At 37.5% G+C, this 15526-nt stretch overlaps 1 protein-coding gene across 2 annotated transcripts in view; it reads right to left on the bottom strand.

The window, feature by feature from the left end:
* The window catches only part of COL19A1 (collagen type XIX alpha 1 chain), a 183476-nt gene that overhangs the window by 80180 nt on the left and 87770 nt on the right, over positions 1-15526 (bottom strand). For both annotated transcript variants that reach the window (XM_062608143.1, XM_062608142.1), the window contains exons 14-15: positions 11359-11412; positions 10615-10650 (exon numbers count right to left, since the gene is read on the bottom strand). In XM_062608143.1, coding sequence (XP_062464127.1) covers positions 10615-10650; positions 11359-11412 — 90 coding nt within the window. The remainder of the gene's footprint in view (positions 1-10614; positions 10651-11358; positions 11413-15526) is intronic.

The following is a 15526-nucleotide window of genomic DNA, read 5'->3' as shown; positions in this document are numbered from 1 at the left end:
AGCAGAAGGCCTTATGCTCACTGCCCTGTAAGAACCAGCCCTGTGCTGCTTCCTCTGTGTGCCTGGCTCCGCTTTTCCAAACCCTTCAGAGTCACTTCTCTCTCACCCTCTCTCCTGACCAGGCACAGGAGCTTTGAGTTTTTTGAATATAACCTTGACTTATCAGCCTTTCTTCTGAACTCAGTGCAAGGATCTGCCTTTTGTGACTGAATCACAGTTAGTTTCTGATGCTTTGGGGCTTTAATTTTGTATCTGATTAATGCAGATATAATCATAAAGCCTTCAGATAAACTCACAGCTCTGTACTTAGAACAGTGCCCCCCTTTTACTTTATGAGTCACCCTGGAACACAATTTTTTTTTTTTTTAGATTACTTTGAGGAAGCTATCAAATTTCATTATAGCAACAAGAAATATGAAATGAGTTTCAATGTAGTCAGGAAAAAGCACTGCAGAGTTCTACTTTGTACAATTTTAAAAAAAGTTTTGAATGTAATATAGCATTTTCTTACAGCATATCAAAAGTTAAAGAACTTATATTTAGTTTATTTAAGAGTTTGAAATATTAAAATATTAAATACTTAACCATCTAAATTACTCAGACTCAGGTATTGGTTTAGCTTGAGTTATGTCTTTAGCCAAATTCTCAACTTCTTATTTAGAATCAATTACATTGACCCAATAAGGGTAAACTGAGGCCCCTTGAGAATCATGTTTTTAAGAAGTGTTGGATTTCCAGAAATCAGTCTAAAAAAGTTTATTTATGATCTCTAATTCCCAAGATAAACTTAAGAAAGTAAGCAGTCATGCCAAAGCTGCTACCTCCTGTATCTTGAATGGTGTTTGAAGTCAGATGTCATTCTAATCAACTTAAATAAAAGTAGTCAGTCCAAGAGTTTTTCTATTCTTATAATTTCTCTACTTTTGAAAGTGAAGATAGAGGAGTATCTCAGACAGTATTTGGAATTATAGAATTGTAGAATGGTTTGGATTGGAAGAAACCTTAAAGCTCATCTAGTTTCAAAACCCCTGCCACAGGCCAGGACACCTTCCACTAGACCAGGCTGCTCAAAGCCCTGTCCAACCTGGCCTTGAACACTGCCAGCAATGGGACAGCCACAGCTTCCCTGGGCAGCCTTTGCCAGTGTCTCACCACCCTCACAGTGCAGAAGTTCTTCCTAACATCCCATCTAAATCTACCCTCTTTCAGTTTAAAGCCATTATCCTTTGTCTTGACACTACATGACCTTGTAAAAGCCCCTCTCCAGCTGTCTTATAGGACCCCTATATAGGAATATCAGCTATTTCTCCCTTCACTTAAGTTTACAGCGTAAGCAAGATAAGGTTTAGGATCTTGTACAAAACCGATGTGCACCATTTCCACATTTCCCCAAAGGTTTATGGAACTGGAATACGTATGACAAGGTTTTGTTCAACAAATAAATCGTGGTAAGTTAATTACATTGCAGTTGTGCAGCTTATACATGCACAAACCCACAATGCAGTATGTGAATGTAACCTCTGCAAACCTCTACATTTTCCTTGAGGTAGTTTAGAATTTGCAGAGAGTTCTGTCTGTCCAACTGTTAGCAATATTCCACCTTTGTAGAGAAATTCTGGAAATTCAGGAAGAGGTGGAGTTTTGTTTTGTTAATATTTCATTTCCGGTGACAAATTTATGCAGGGGAATGAGATGAAAACCTATAACATCTGTTTTATGGAGGAGGAAATACTTAGCCTCACATATCTGCACAATACAGCTCCAAAGGGACAAGAATTACACAAGAATGTAACTGCACAGTAATGATAATTAATAGCCAACATTTTTGTCCAAGACCTACCTTTTATTCTTTTTCTTCTCTCTACAATATTATTGTCAAGAGAAAGGAACTAGATAAGCAGGTTTATCTTCTAGGAAAGGGAGGAGAGCAGCTTACAATTGTTAACTAGGCAGGGAGGACTACTAGGTACAAGGAGCCACATCCTGACATTGAAACTGAGGTAAAAGTTCACACTAACTTCAGTGGGATCTTCAGTTTAAAAAGTGATAGGACAACATGGCCACATTAAGTAACATGGCTGTAAAACCACAATAGCTTGGCAGCAGTTATGACTTAGCAATGCTATCCCTCTTCAGCATTCATTAAATGAGATCCTGAAAAAAAAACCTGAAGACAACCTGCAGGAGGAATGAAAAATAAAACTTCTCTACAGTGAAATCTATCTAAAGGGATGAAAGAAACATCCTCTGCTGAATTCCTATAAAACTTCACAATGAATGTAACAGTTTGGGACTGAAAAGTACATATTGTGACCTCTTGGTGAACTAAAACTAAACAAAACAAAATCCCAGCTGAAGTGGAAGAGTTGTTATTTGCATTACTTCCATCGGAAGTTTATAGCCTATGCCAAATAAGTATATTTTTGGTATTCTGAAAGTTGCTTCAAAACATAGATCTTAGTTTTTGAAGCAGAAGGCTAGACAGCTCCCTTATGTACTCATAGGTAGTGATGATGAAATGGGTTCTGTGTTGTATACACAAAGTACTCTCATCCATTTTTTTCCTCATTCTGAATTCCAGGAAACACATGACCTCAGATTTTATGGAATAAATACTACTAGACAGAAAGAAATTTTTATGTAGTTTAGTGAGATGAGTCAAGCAGAGACAAAGACTAGATTAAGTATGCAGAAACAAAAAGCAAAAAAAAAGACCCAGCTATAACAGACACGATTTGGCTAAGCAATTTGAAAATTTTAAGCAATTTTAAACAGAAAGGTACAGCTCTACTGAAACAAAATCAGCACTTAAACCTTAAAACTTAAACTGAATGGGCTTGACCTAGCTCTTCAATGCACAGTTCTCAGAAGAATAAAGAAAAGCTGTCAAACTGATGAATTACACATACAATGATCCTTCTGTAAAATGCACAAGTAGAGCAGCATAGAATCACACAAATCAATAACGAGACAAAAAGTAACCATGGATTTCCAAATTCCTGACATAACACATAATACTGTGTGATCATGGTAAAGAGCTGCAGCCTGACTGACATGAAGAACATTCCCCAGCAACCCAAATACTGCTGTAGCTGCTCCAATGCAAGGATGTCCCATCAACTCCAACAGAATGCTTCAAGATGTGGGTCAATTAGGTCTTAAGTTCATCTACTTATCTGGAGGTGTTACTGGAAGACAAGTTCTACTGTGCAGGTCATGATTGACACTGTGATCCTTCTATCCTTTTTTGAGCATATTTTCCTCTTTGGCCTGTTTGGACCATTTTGAGGGGAAATAAGTGTAAGAAAGGGCTATTATCCTTGGCAAGCAAAGGAACTAAAATATAAATACCTTCCTGCAGTCAAGATGGCTATAGTGTTAGTTTCCCAGATATCTTCAAGCCAGTTCACTTTCTACGACTGTCCTGCTGCTCTACATTGAAGCTCAAACAGGAGGGTGAGGAAGAAAGAGATCTTAAAATATGATTACGATGGTTTCCTGTTCTTGACTGCCCATCACCAGGCACACAAAAACCCACAGAGCCTGCAGACATGCCTCACTGTTACAAAATTTTGCTAGCATGGGAAAAATGGCACAGGAAAGTCACAGTAGGATGAATGATTTCTTGTATTACCAGTTAGTGAGGGAAATTAGACTACCACTTATGTCAAATACCAGTACTTTTAGCATTTTCTAACATGACCTGGTCTCATTCACATCCTCACTGAAGTAAATTGAGATGGCAAGCTGAAAGATTTGTACCCCATGTTTGGCCTCTTACTGCTACTATAATAACCATACTGTTTTGGTTGGGGGTGCAAAGTGGAATAGGCCACAATTTTGCTTTCAAAACTGCTGCCAAGCCATTTACTTCAGTGGGAAAGGAGACAGCATTTACCAGAAGTATCTCATGCCAGACAACATGATCAGCTACATTTTCATGATAATTTATTACTGAAGCAAACAGAAAATATGTTCCTCACTGATCTCATTATGCTTTGGAATTGGTGATTTCTGTAGCTCTCTTGGAAACTTAACTTGAAATCTGTTTTGCTTCAGAGACAATCATTTCAAAGGGAAACTGGAAAAGTAATTTCACAGAAGTTTACACTTTATGAATGTAGTACTTTTAAGAGACATGGGATTATTTTTCTAAGCAAAAGAAGTATCATTTAAAAATCTAAGGAGTAATTTGAAGTGATTCTTTACATTGATGTCTATTGTATATAGGACTATTCTCAAATCATTTTTCTAATGAAAGACCTATAAATCACATTCACTCCAATTTAGCAGACTGAATATTTGAAAAATAAATTTACTGTGAGGCTAAGACATCAATCTTCATATGTGCCTTCTGCATCAGTATTACTGCATCAAGATGAAAACCAGACTAAATTGCTAAAACATCTATTCTACTAAAAGGGCAATCTTAATAGGATCTGCTTAAGGATACTTAAAAAGCATTTTTTAAAGAAGAGAATATTTGCAAGTTATATTGTGAAAGATCACTGTATCTCATGCAAAACAACTGAACAGTCCAGTATTTTCATGAAATTAATACACCTCCATTAAAACAACTCAAGCAGATAAAATTCTAGTTTTTCTTAGAGGGATGTGTAAGAAAAGAATATATTTAGAAGGAAAATATAATGGCCTATCTCTACTTTCTTTAATGAACTAGAATTTGCCCTCCTTTACATCATTACATTAAAAGAAAGAGAGGATAATATTGAGATGCTTACTAATGTTGGAGGGTGTGATACCTTCTTAAGTAATAAAAGTTATTCTGATGACATAATTTTTCCACTGTGGGACAAGAAAGGAATAGTGTGCAGAAGTCAAGATAAGCAAAAACTGGCACATGATCTTTCAGGAAGAATCATCCAAAATACTTCTGCCCATTACAACAGCAAGAATGCCAGGATACCAAACCCCTCCACTTCAGAGTTCTGTATAAATGCCAGATAATTACACTATGACAAAGTACTGCATCAAATAAATTTTCGCTTTACATGAATAACTGCTGAAGCTCTGAGGGGAAATCTGTGTAATCTGTTGTTGATGTTTGTTTAGGGAGGGCAGAGCCAAAAGTGATGGTGAAGCTTGCCCAGGCCTGAATCTGCCCCTTCCTCCCACAGCCACCTCCAAGCCGCACTTGTGCGCCAGCTTCCTTCGGCTCAATTTAACCAGACCTGGGAGCCAACATTCCAACTATCTGTTTAGTAAGCAAGTCTTGGGGACTTCTGTCTGTGACCAGCTTAAGCCTCAGATTCTGCATAAACACTTGGTGCCATCTGGATGACTATTTTATAACTCCTGAAAGGGATAGGTTCACAGGAACGGACGGGCGGACGCTCGTTTTCCTCAGGAACTAAAAGCAGCATATCGAGTGTCAAGAGGAATAGTTATCATATATTTTACGAGAGATGGCTGTGCTACCTTCCCTCACCTGTCACTCTTCTGACATGGCACGCATAGGCTTAAGCTGGGGATACCAGAGCGGGCAAGCTGCAGAGCCAGCTGTGCCGCTGCAGAAACCAGTCCCCAGCTTCTGCCACTAAATTCCACATTTTGACAAAACCACACCACAAAGCAGTATAATCCCTCCTGTTTATTCTTTGAAGGGTCCCTGGCTACCATGTTTATCAGGGAACTTAAACTTCTAAAGACTAAACATATCCCTGCATAAAGTGGGCATAATTAGGGAGAAAAGTTCAAACTACATTCCCAGCATGCATTGTAAGACTTGAAAACTACTAAAATGCTTTCTAATACTTACAGAGCAATTCAGAAAGAACATACCAGAGAAATTAAAGACAGCATATAGAAAGGATGAGAATCAATCATGACTTTGGACTACTTCCATAAAACTACCACCATAACTGAAGAGACAAAATAAATACATATATCTTGAATTATATAGTGTTAATGGAGTCCATGAAAACATAGAAAAACTTTGCATCTTTACTAAAAGTGCTTAAATTTGAACATATATGTAAAAGTTAATGATCCAAGCCACTAAAATGTATTTATGTGAATACTGCATGAATCACAAAAATATACTTGGTACTACTGAAATTACTAATTTCATTACAATCTTACATAAAGCCTATACACATTTTTTCATAAATTTCTTTTGACAGATTAGCTTATTTTCTGCTACAGTGCTGCTCCTTTTTTCTCTCTAATTCATCATTCAAAATGATGAAACTGTACTTCCATACCTGCCTTGTTTCTTGGTGAAACAAGACTTCCATACCTGCCTTAAAGAAATGTACAGAAACACATGGGCTGCAATTCTAATCCCATCTCTATTCACTGCAGAAAAGCATAGTCAGGCAAACACAAACTCTGAATTCTCTGGCATCGCTGCAAATGAGTTTTGGTAAGTGTGCAGTCTTTAGGATTTCAACAGAGATTTTCTGTTAACTGATATCAAACGTGAGTATTCACAGCTCTACTTTTTTTGTTTCTCAGAGCAATGCACTGAGCTATGAAATTTCTATTTCAAAGTCATAAAATTATTTTTGCATCTTAAGAACCAGTGGTATTATTTCCCCTGTTTTACAGTTTGGCATATGCTCATCCACCTGGTAAGTTTTTTCAGCTGTTGGGTACATATGAATTCTGCCACACATACTGCCTCCAAGTAGCCCTCATTCCTTACAGAAAGTATAATGGCTATATCTGTCAGTTGAATACTTTTAAAAATACGTCTTTTTTCTCTAAGTACCATTAACTTCATTCTTTCTGCATTTTTTCACACTGGAGGGCAGAGCGTGCTCACTGTTCTTCTGAGCAGCACAGGATTTCCTACATGTCAGAGATGCCTGAACACTTTTATACGCAGGGTCATAGACACCTTTTAGATGGGTACAAATAAGAGACAAAAGAAAACCCGAAAGTTTCTACTACTTACTTTTACACACTTCCATACATTAACTACAGACAACTCTCCACAGACCAAAGCTGTTTGGGAATAAGTGCAATGAAGCAGTCTCAGCCTTTTGCCACCTTCATGTTCTCCATGCTGAGGACAGGACCACGGTGCAGGTCTGTGTGTGGAAAGAACACTCTGGCCCTGCACAACACTGCTGATGTTCTAGTTCACACATACAGGAGACCTTCTCGAGTTTATGCCACTGGTGTATGATTTCTATGAAAATACATAGCAATGGAAGACCTGCACAGGGCAGCAGAGCTCTGTAATGCCATCATTTCACACCTGCATTAGTACACAATTGAACTGGGGCAGAAGGTCAACGACCCAGGCCCAATCATCCAGTTTGAGCAAAACCAAGTCCTTTTCAATATTTTGTCCCTTCCTGCCCAAATCCATTTTGGACTGAGCTCTAACAGTGAGTCATCATTTTCACTCCTCTTCCCTCCTTGTCCCCCAGCATAATAATTCATTTTGCCTTTTGATAAATAGAAAAAAATCATTTCCACATTAGAAAAACTAAAAATGACTGTAAGTGGAGAACAGATTTATGGCATTATTCATGAGTCCCAAATGAATGGAACATTTCAAAACTTTGCTTTAACAGGGTTCATAATGAAACACTGGTGTCAGATTTTGGCTATAATAGCATGAACAGTCCTGACACAATAAGTTCTCATCCAGTGACACATGAACCTTGATATTATCTGACCTACTACTTATTCACAGTGAGATACAACATCTTTCTTTCATGATTATATATCGTAAGAGTCACGGCCATACAGAAGTCACACAAATAAGACAACTCTGAGGACTGGATTTTCCCCAAGCCACCACCATTCACATCATTCATCTTTTAGCTCTTGCCAACAGAAACACATGACTATTTACAGTGGGGGAGAAAGAAAGCCTTCCTGCTGGGCCATATATTCAGCAGTGTTGTAATCTGTCTTCAAACTGCTAAACCAATTCACACTCACTCTTGTCTCTCAGTCAGCAGCTACACAAAAAATTGTTTCAGTACATCAGTTAATAACATCCCTCTGAAGACCTGTGTCTGCTTTCCTAAAATGTAAATGTTTCCTTTTAAAAAGCATGAAGACAACCATTAGTCAGTGTACCAACACAAAGACATGTTGCTGTGCCTGAATCAACTGAGCTAAAACATTTGCATGGCATTTCATAATCAAAGAAACGTAACTCTTTGACAGTCCATTTTATGAAAGTGAATCACTTAAGGTACAGAAGGAGTAAGTTCAGTCAATTTGAAAGCAGCTTCAGATTTTTGATATACTACTCACCTCTGAGCATGACTCTTAGGAAAGCTAAGTGTCCACAACTGCAACTGAAGACAATGAATGCATTGAAAAGAGATCTAATATATCCAGATGCTGCTGTCAGAATGGATGTAGCAATTTTTCTATCATTTATATAAGAAATGCTCAAAAGGACCATTCTGTGGTCATACAGCACATAGACAATAAGCCTCCTTAATTCTTTTTCCTGTGTCTTCAGAAGTATCCTATTTTTATTTCAATGATCCCTTCTAGGCCTGTAAGAATCTATCCGAAGAAAGACCTACTCCAAACCATCTATTGCAGTAACAATCCTACAGTCAAGGTTGTAACCAGATGATCCTTAAGGTCCCGTCCAACCCAAACCATTTTATGATTCTGTGATTTGTCTCTGGGATATTAAGATACCAGATATTTAGATTTCATAATCCAAAACCAAGTACCATAAAACATTGCAACTTAATTCTGAAACCTTAGAGTAGAATTTATTTTTACAGTATGTGTCTCTGGTTACACCCCTCAGCAATTGTAAAGATCCTTGCTGTTACAGTCTTGGAAAGGAAGAGACTGAAAAGACAATGTATGATAATTTACATTATGAATGATAGTTCTTATGAAGTTTATTTAGGATTATATGAGTAACATGAATAGTGTAGAAGTAGTTCATAACACTGAGTCTGGGAGGGAATAGCTATTCATGCTGTGGAACTACAGACTGAGGATTCAGGAGCTTTTGTCTTTGTGCTCATTTTTGCCACGCTCTTTTGCACCATTCTCAATTTTTTTACCCAAATAGACTGTCCTTAATGGAAGGCCTTCTCACTTCAGTTTATGAACAAAATTACTTGGATTCAGACAGAAGTATTACTTTTATGAAGCAAAACTTGCCATGGAGAGCTTTGGGACATTTGTGTTAAGGCTTTGTACATGCTTGGGGCACAGATTATTGCAACAAAATTAAAAAACATCTCTATGCACTATCTAGACACAATACAACTAATCTGGAGGTCAGTTTTCTTTGCTGGTACACTAGCATGTACCAGATCCTCACAAAGAAATTGACAGATCCATCCTCAAGAAGTCTTTCCTTGAAAGACAAAAGACAACTAATCACCATGGCTGGCCTCACGTATTCTTTTCTGCAGGTAAATTACAGAAAAGGGAATAAATGAATTAGTAACCAAACTTGCAACTTTCTGAGTCTGATAAACAGACTTTTTCTATAAAGAAAGAAAGGAATATACCTGTCTGCTTATTTTCCTCTAAGAATTGTAGAAACCAAAAACCACCTCAAGTTTCTGTTATATTGTTCTTCATAAGAATCTAGTAAGTGATTTTCCATCATTATAACATCACATTTCTTTTTCCTTTTTAGTGTGTGTTTGCTATACATATCTGGTCTTTATGTAAGATATAAAGATTGTATAGATATCAAGACCATGACACAACTTGGCAAGTGTTTGAAAGGAAAAACTGAACAATTTTCTGTTTTGTGTGAAAATAATTTTGCAACCTCTTTTTCTGGATAAACAATGCTTCATACTGAAGCATATGTTATTCTCAAATATTATTAGAGATACCTGTGTCAGTGTGTGGAAAGACCAGGAGCAGGGGCATCTACTGTGTGTAGATTAGGCTGTGTGTGAGCTCACCTACCAGGGGGATGCACATTATGTACATATAGATATTTCTGAGTACCAGACCATGACCATGATCAGCCAGAGGGGATAACAAGGTGGCATTGTTTGTGCCTGTGGGAGTACTGAGTGTGTCCATCTGTATTGACCTATGTGCCAGATCTGGCTGTATGCGTTGTATGTGTGTTTGTGTGCCTATTGGGAAGGCATGCTCAGCCTTGCTACGAGCTGGACATGAGCGGAAGGAGCTGTGGCAGCCCCACATCTATCTGCTGGATGTATTACCTTAACTTTCTGAGAATAGGTCCTGTGTGTCAAGTTGAACATATGCATTCTATGTATATAATACTGTGTCACATTGTACTTATAACTAAGCACTTAAAATAACCTGACAATAGAACATGAAGAAAAGCTTTTACTGAAAAATGTTTTTCCCTAAAAATACCAAGGGAAATCTTTCACTTTAACCAGCCCATACTATCTATACACAGAATAAAAAAAATCCCAAACCAATATTTGTGTTAGCATTTGTGGGAAACAAGATGTTTTAAACATACTGCTTTTCTTCACAAAATTCCCTTTTCCCCACTTCACAATTTATAAAGAAAATGCAGAGGCATTCTAAAGAGAGGGACTTGTCTCTTATATTTAATAATGAAAGTATTTACATTACAAATAAGCTAAAACCAGCAACATTTCTTAATGATTTTCTTTTTCCTGTTTTTGTTTCATGTGTACTTACATTCAAGGCAGTTGGTCCTGGAGGTCCTGCATCTCCCTAGTTAAAACAGTAACTAGTAAATAAATCAGCAATCTTTATAGCTACACACATTTAACCTCTGGGCATTTTAGAGGTTATGCACCACTGCAGAAGAAAATTCATTATAATCATCAAACATGCTCTCATTATGAAAATATATACATAAAGCAATATTCTTTTTTAGTAATGTCACAGAAGTACATAGTTCACCACAGGTTAAGTGAGAAAAAAAGTGGCAGGCCTCTGCATAAATGAATCACAGCTCACTGCCCTGGACACTTACAGAAAGCAATCCTTCAAAACATGTTTGCATATGTTAAGTTGCAAGTTACAGCTTACATGCACAAGGTGGCCACGAAGCCAGTGTGACAGCTCACATATGTAAAGACATCTGACTGCATTAAAATGTTCACTGAATTAAATTGCCACGGTATGATTTGCGCTGTGAGACATTCAGGTTCAATCCATGGGAGTAAATCAGAGCACTCGGAGAGCAATTCAGAACACTGAATTTAGGCTCCTGCTCTGAATTCCTTTCAAAATTTGCTGTGAAAAAAAAATACTTGTCTTCCATATTTACAGTTAGTCTTATTCATATTCTTCAACCCTTAACCCTTGCTACACAAATGGCAGCAGTGGGTATTTAACACATGTAGTTAAGGGAATGCATTCAATAATAACAATGCACACTGAAATATACACGCAACTTTACAGACGAAAAAGTACCTTTTCTCCTTTAGGACCAGCCACACCAGGACTACCAGGATCACCTTTTAGTCCCTGGGCAAAGAAGAAAAATGTCTATTTGTTGTCATCTCTGCAAAGCATTGGACAAAATCCTGTATTGCTGTGAATTAGTGTATGTTAATCAACTAAGTCTTTAAATATTATCACACTGTTAGCATTACTATTTTATAATTCTTTATTTTCAGTATTTTGTGAACAGAGAAGCATCTACCAAAGACTGCATGCGTCTTTAACACATAATTAAACATACAAAGCCAAACTATCTACTTGATTGTGCCCCATTATAGAAAGTAGCATGTAGAAATACAAAGTTCCTTTGCAGTGCTAGTAGGTCTGCATCTTGCATGGCCAACAAAGACAAATTCTAGAGAAAGAACTAGTACATTCACTCAACCTCTGATAAAATTGGAATTCTGTTTCAAGTAGCAATGCTGAGCTGGTCTAACCTGGTTCAAACTCTGACCTTCTCCAGGGTTTGAAAACACAATTAGAGAAATAATGGAGTCCTTTATACCTCCCTCCTTAGTTCTCCTTCAGCTGGAGAAGCAGATAATAAATACTGCCTAATCTTACACATTACATACACAGCAATTTCACTATCACAGAATAACACAACAGTTTGGGTTGGGAGACCTTTAAGTCATCTAATCAAACCCCTCTGCAATAAGCAGGGACATCTCCAACTAGATCAGATTGCTCAGAGCCCCATCTAACCTGGCCTTGAATGCTTCCAGGGATGGGGCATCTACCACCTCTCTGGGAAAACTGTTCCAGTGTTCCATCGTCCTTATTGTAAAAAAAATCCTCCTTATATCTAGCCTGAATTTACCCTCTAAAACACCTACAAGACAACTCTTTAGCTCCCAACACATAACCTTTGTTATCTTCTCCTTGCTGCAAAATACATGGAAAAGCAAGAGGTTTTGAAATATGCCCAGCAAATTCAAACAATTCTGCAGTAAGGAATTAACTTCTTTCTGATGCTGGACCAACATACCAGGAACTCATTTTTGTTTAAGCCAAGTCTTGTGCCTTCTCTCTCATCAATGGTTTAAAGGCATGCATCAGCAGAGCAGATACATTTTAAATCAGAGACAGCTCTACAGATTCAAAGATTTTATTCAGAAACCAAATGGCAAATAATACACGACCAAACCATAATAAGATACTCCACAAGAAGGCCACCTTGATTATTACTGTGCAGGTTAAACAGGTGAAGGATAGAAAAGATTCATTTACATCTGAGTTAGGGTTTACTAACTTAAGTTCTTCCCAGCCCCCTTTTTGCCCTTGCAAACTCTCATCCTCAGCATGCAGTAATTGGAAAGACAGAGATAACTGGCACGAAAATGATAAGTAACATCTGTGCCTTGGTGGGTACAGAAACATTAAATCAGTGAGTGTTCTAAATACTGCGTATTTGTGCAACTTCACTTCCTGCTAAAATTACATTAATTCACCATCTGGAAGGAACATCATTTAGAACTATATGAGCATTTAAGTACCCACTTTGGATTAAATTTGTGGTTGTTGTAAATACCCCTGATTTAGCTTTGATTTGTCCTTTATTAAGCTTGCCAAATATGTAATAGTTAAATCAGAAGTAGTTTTGCTGTTTGAACTTAAGAAAATGTAATAGGCAGATGGATTCAAAATCCAAGCCAAAAAATCGCTTTCTTTTTACAATCTGCATATTTATAACATAGTTTTAATATTGTCTCCATTTACTACATTCTACTTTTCACCTCCTTCTGAAAGGCTGCATAAAACACAATCAGTTCATGTTCTAAAAAGCCATTTTAGGGATTTTTCAGGTATGCAAATCGTATGGATCTGGTTCAAAATCAATATTAACAAATCACCAGTGGCGCAATAGGTTTAAGAGTTAGCTCTTAAGCTGTATATTTATGGAAGATAAAGGGGAAAAAGATCTGCAACTCACAAATGGAAAGATATATATATATTTATATGTCTGTGTTTCTCTGCTGAATAGAAATGACAACTGCAGACAAAAGACACTGAACCAAAGCCACACACTGTCAAACTATGGACCTCATTTTTCCTAATTGGTGTGTTTAAAGCTTTTAGTAGTGCTCCTGCAGTGCACCTTGGTAAACTATGCAGTTTGACAGCTACTGCAGAGTTGATGACCACAGAAGTCAACATCACATAAAAAGAACAAGGGGAAACTACATGTTTGACAACATGCCACACAGTCTTCAGCTGGTACTTTCTCTCCTCTGTAAGAACTACAGCTTGGTCTTTTTACAGGTCAGATAAACTTATATTATGGTTCCTCTATGGATATCGAAATGTAAAGTAAGTGTTAGGAAACACATGTATAGGGACAGCTCAAGGCTAATAAAACAACAACATGTGAAATATCAGAAATTATGGACTTTTTTTTTTTAGAAAGACAGGTAACTGTAACATGATTGCTGATCAACAGATAAATTGCTGGAATAAGTATATCACAAATATCAATAAGGGTGTAAACTCAGCAAAATTGAGGCTAACAGTTACTAAACTAGAGGCAAGGGGGTGTTTGCAAGGGAATGGCAATGGTACTTCCTCTGGTGGAAGGACTTTAAAGGAGAAGTTACCATACTGGTTGACACTATTTTTGACAAACATTTAATCAGACTTTTTTGTGATATTAGTTTACTGGAGTCTTTGCCAGCCTACAAACTGAAGTGGATGAGGAGAGAAAACAATTAAAAAGCAGTAACTGTGTTTTAAAGCTTTAAAAAGGACCATGGCTTTACAAATTCATCAAGGGATGTGATTTTATATGTGTCATGTATCTCAGCATTACTAGCACAAAAGGTGACAGGTTTTCTATTTGACGTTTCCCTTTAAACCAGGCCCAGTCTAATACAATGCTTGCTCTGCTCTGGAGCTCCATTGTGAAATAAAAATAACTTTACTTAGTGATGGGGTAAGTATGTTCCTTACCAGGCTGGAGAACATTTTATTAATTCAAAAGAAGTGCCAGGTATAACCAGAACCAGAAAACAAAACAGTTTTTCACTTCCTGTGATTTCAGTCATTTGGAAAAGATCAGAGAGGTCAAACATTTTTAGTGAGAAAAGGGAACAATGCAACACAAAGTCATAGAACAGTTTGGGTTAGAAGAGACCTTCAATGGTCACCTAGTCCAGCCCCCCCCTGCAATAAGCAGGGACATCTTGATCTAAATCAGGTTGCCCAGAGCCACATCCAGCCTGGCCTTAAATATCGCCAGAGATGGTGTACCCACCACCACTCTGGGCAACCTGTGCCAATGTTTCACCACCCTCACTGTAAAGAATTTTTTCCTCACATCCAGTCCTAATCTCTCTTTAAGTTTAAAACCATCACCCATTGTCCCCTAAGTCAATTCATTTGGGTCAACATGATAATCTACAAACTGATACTACCATCATCTCAGTACCAAAATAACTGAATTGTCAACCTTGCATGAAAGTATCAGTAAGAAAACTCCTTCTGGAATTCAGGAACATTAGGAAAATTGTTGAATGCTACCTCCAAGTAAAACATGCTCTTTGTGCCCTAGTGCTTTACTTGATAAATTCTGACTTAACCTGCTCTAGCAGACTCACTGAGGCCTGAGAAAAGCATAGCATACACTGAAAATGTTTTCAGAGAGAAAAAGCAGTAGACAGTGCTTATACATCATCACAGGAAAGACATGAATCAGGTAAAATGTACTGGCAGCTGATAACAAATGTTCTTCCCAGTGAAAAAAATTCAAAGATCATCTGAACCCCAGCCAGAAGACTCCAGCAGCTTCTGCAGCAGCCAAGTGTTGACCACTATTTATGTGTCACACACTATGCTACATTCATGCAGCAATAGAAAATGCTGTAAGATTAGCATAATCTTCTGAGGAGAACAGGTTTTTCACTTTAAAAGATATCTGTTTGGAAAAGACTTCATTCAGCATTTACAATCCCCTGGCCTGCATTAGAAAATCTGGTTCAATCTCACATCAGGTTAAAATCTCCTAGAACAATACAAATTATCTAAAGTACTGGAAATACAGTAAACAATCCAACACACTAACCAACAATGTGCAACCAAATTACAATAGATTGAATCAACAATCTCTATTGAGTAACCAAACTTGGAAATACTCTGATGAGTA

The sequence above is a fragment of the Pezoporus occidentalis genome, unplaced genomic scaffold (assembly GCF_034315485.1).
Source record: "Pezoporus occidentalis ecotype Australia unplaced genomic scaffold, CSIRO_AGI_Poc_V1 ctg13, whole genome shotgun sequence".
In the NCBI taxonomy this organism is placed as follows: domain Eukaryota; kingdom Metazoa; phylum Chordata; class Aves; order Psittaciformes; family Psittacidae; genus Pezoporus; species Pezoporus occidentalis.
Note: the sequence above shows the minus strand (reverse complement) of the source record. Positions and strands in the feature narration are given on the sequence as shown.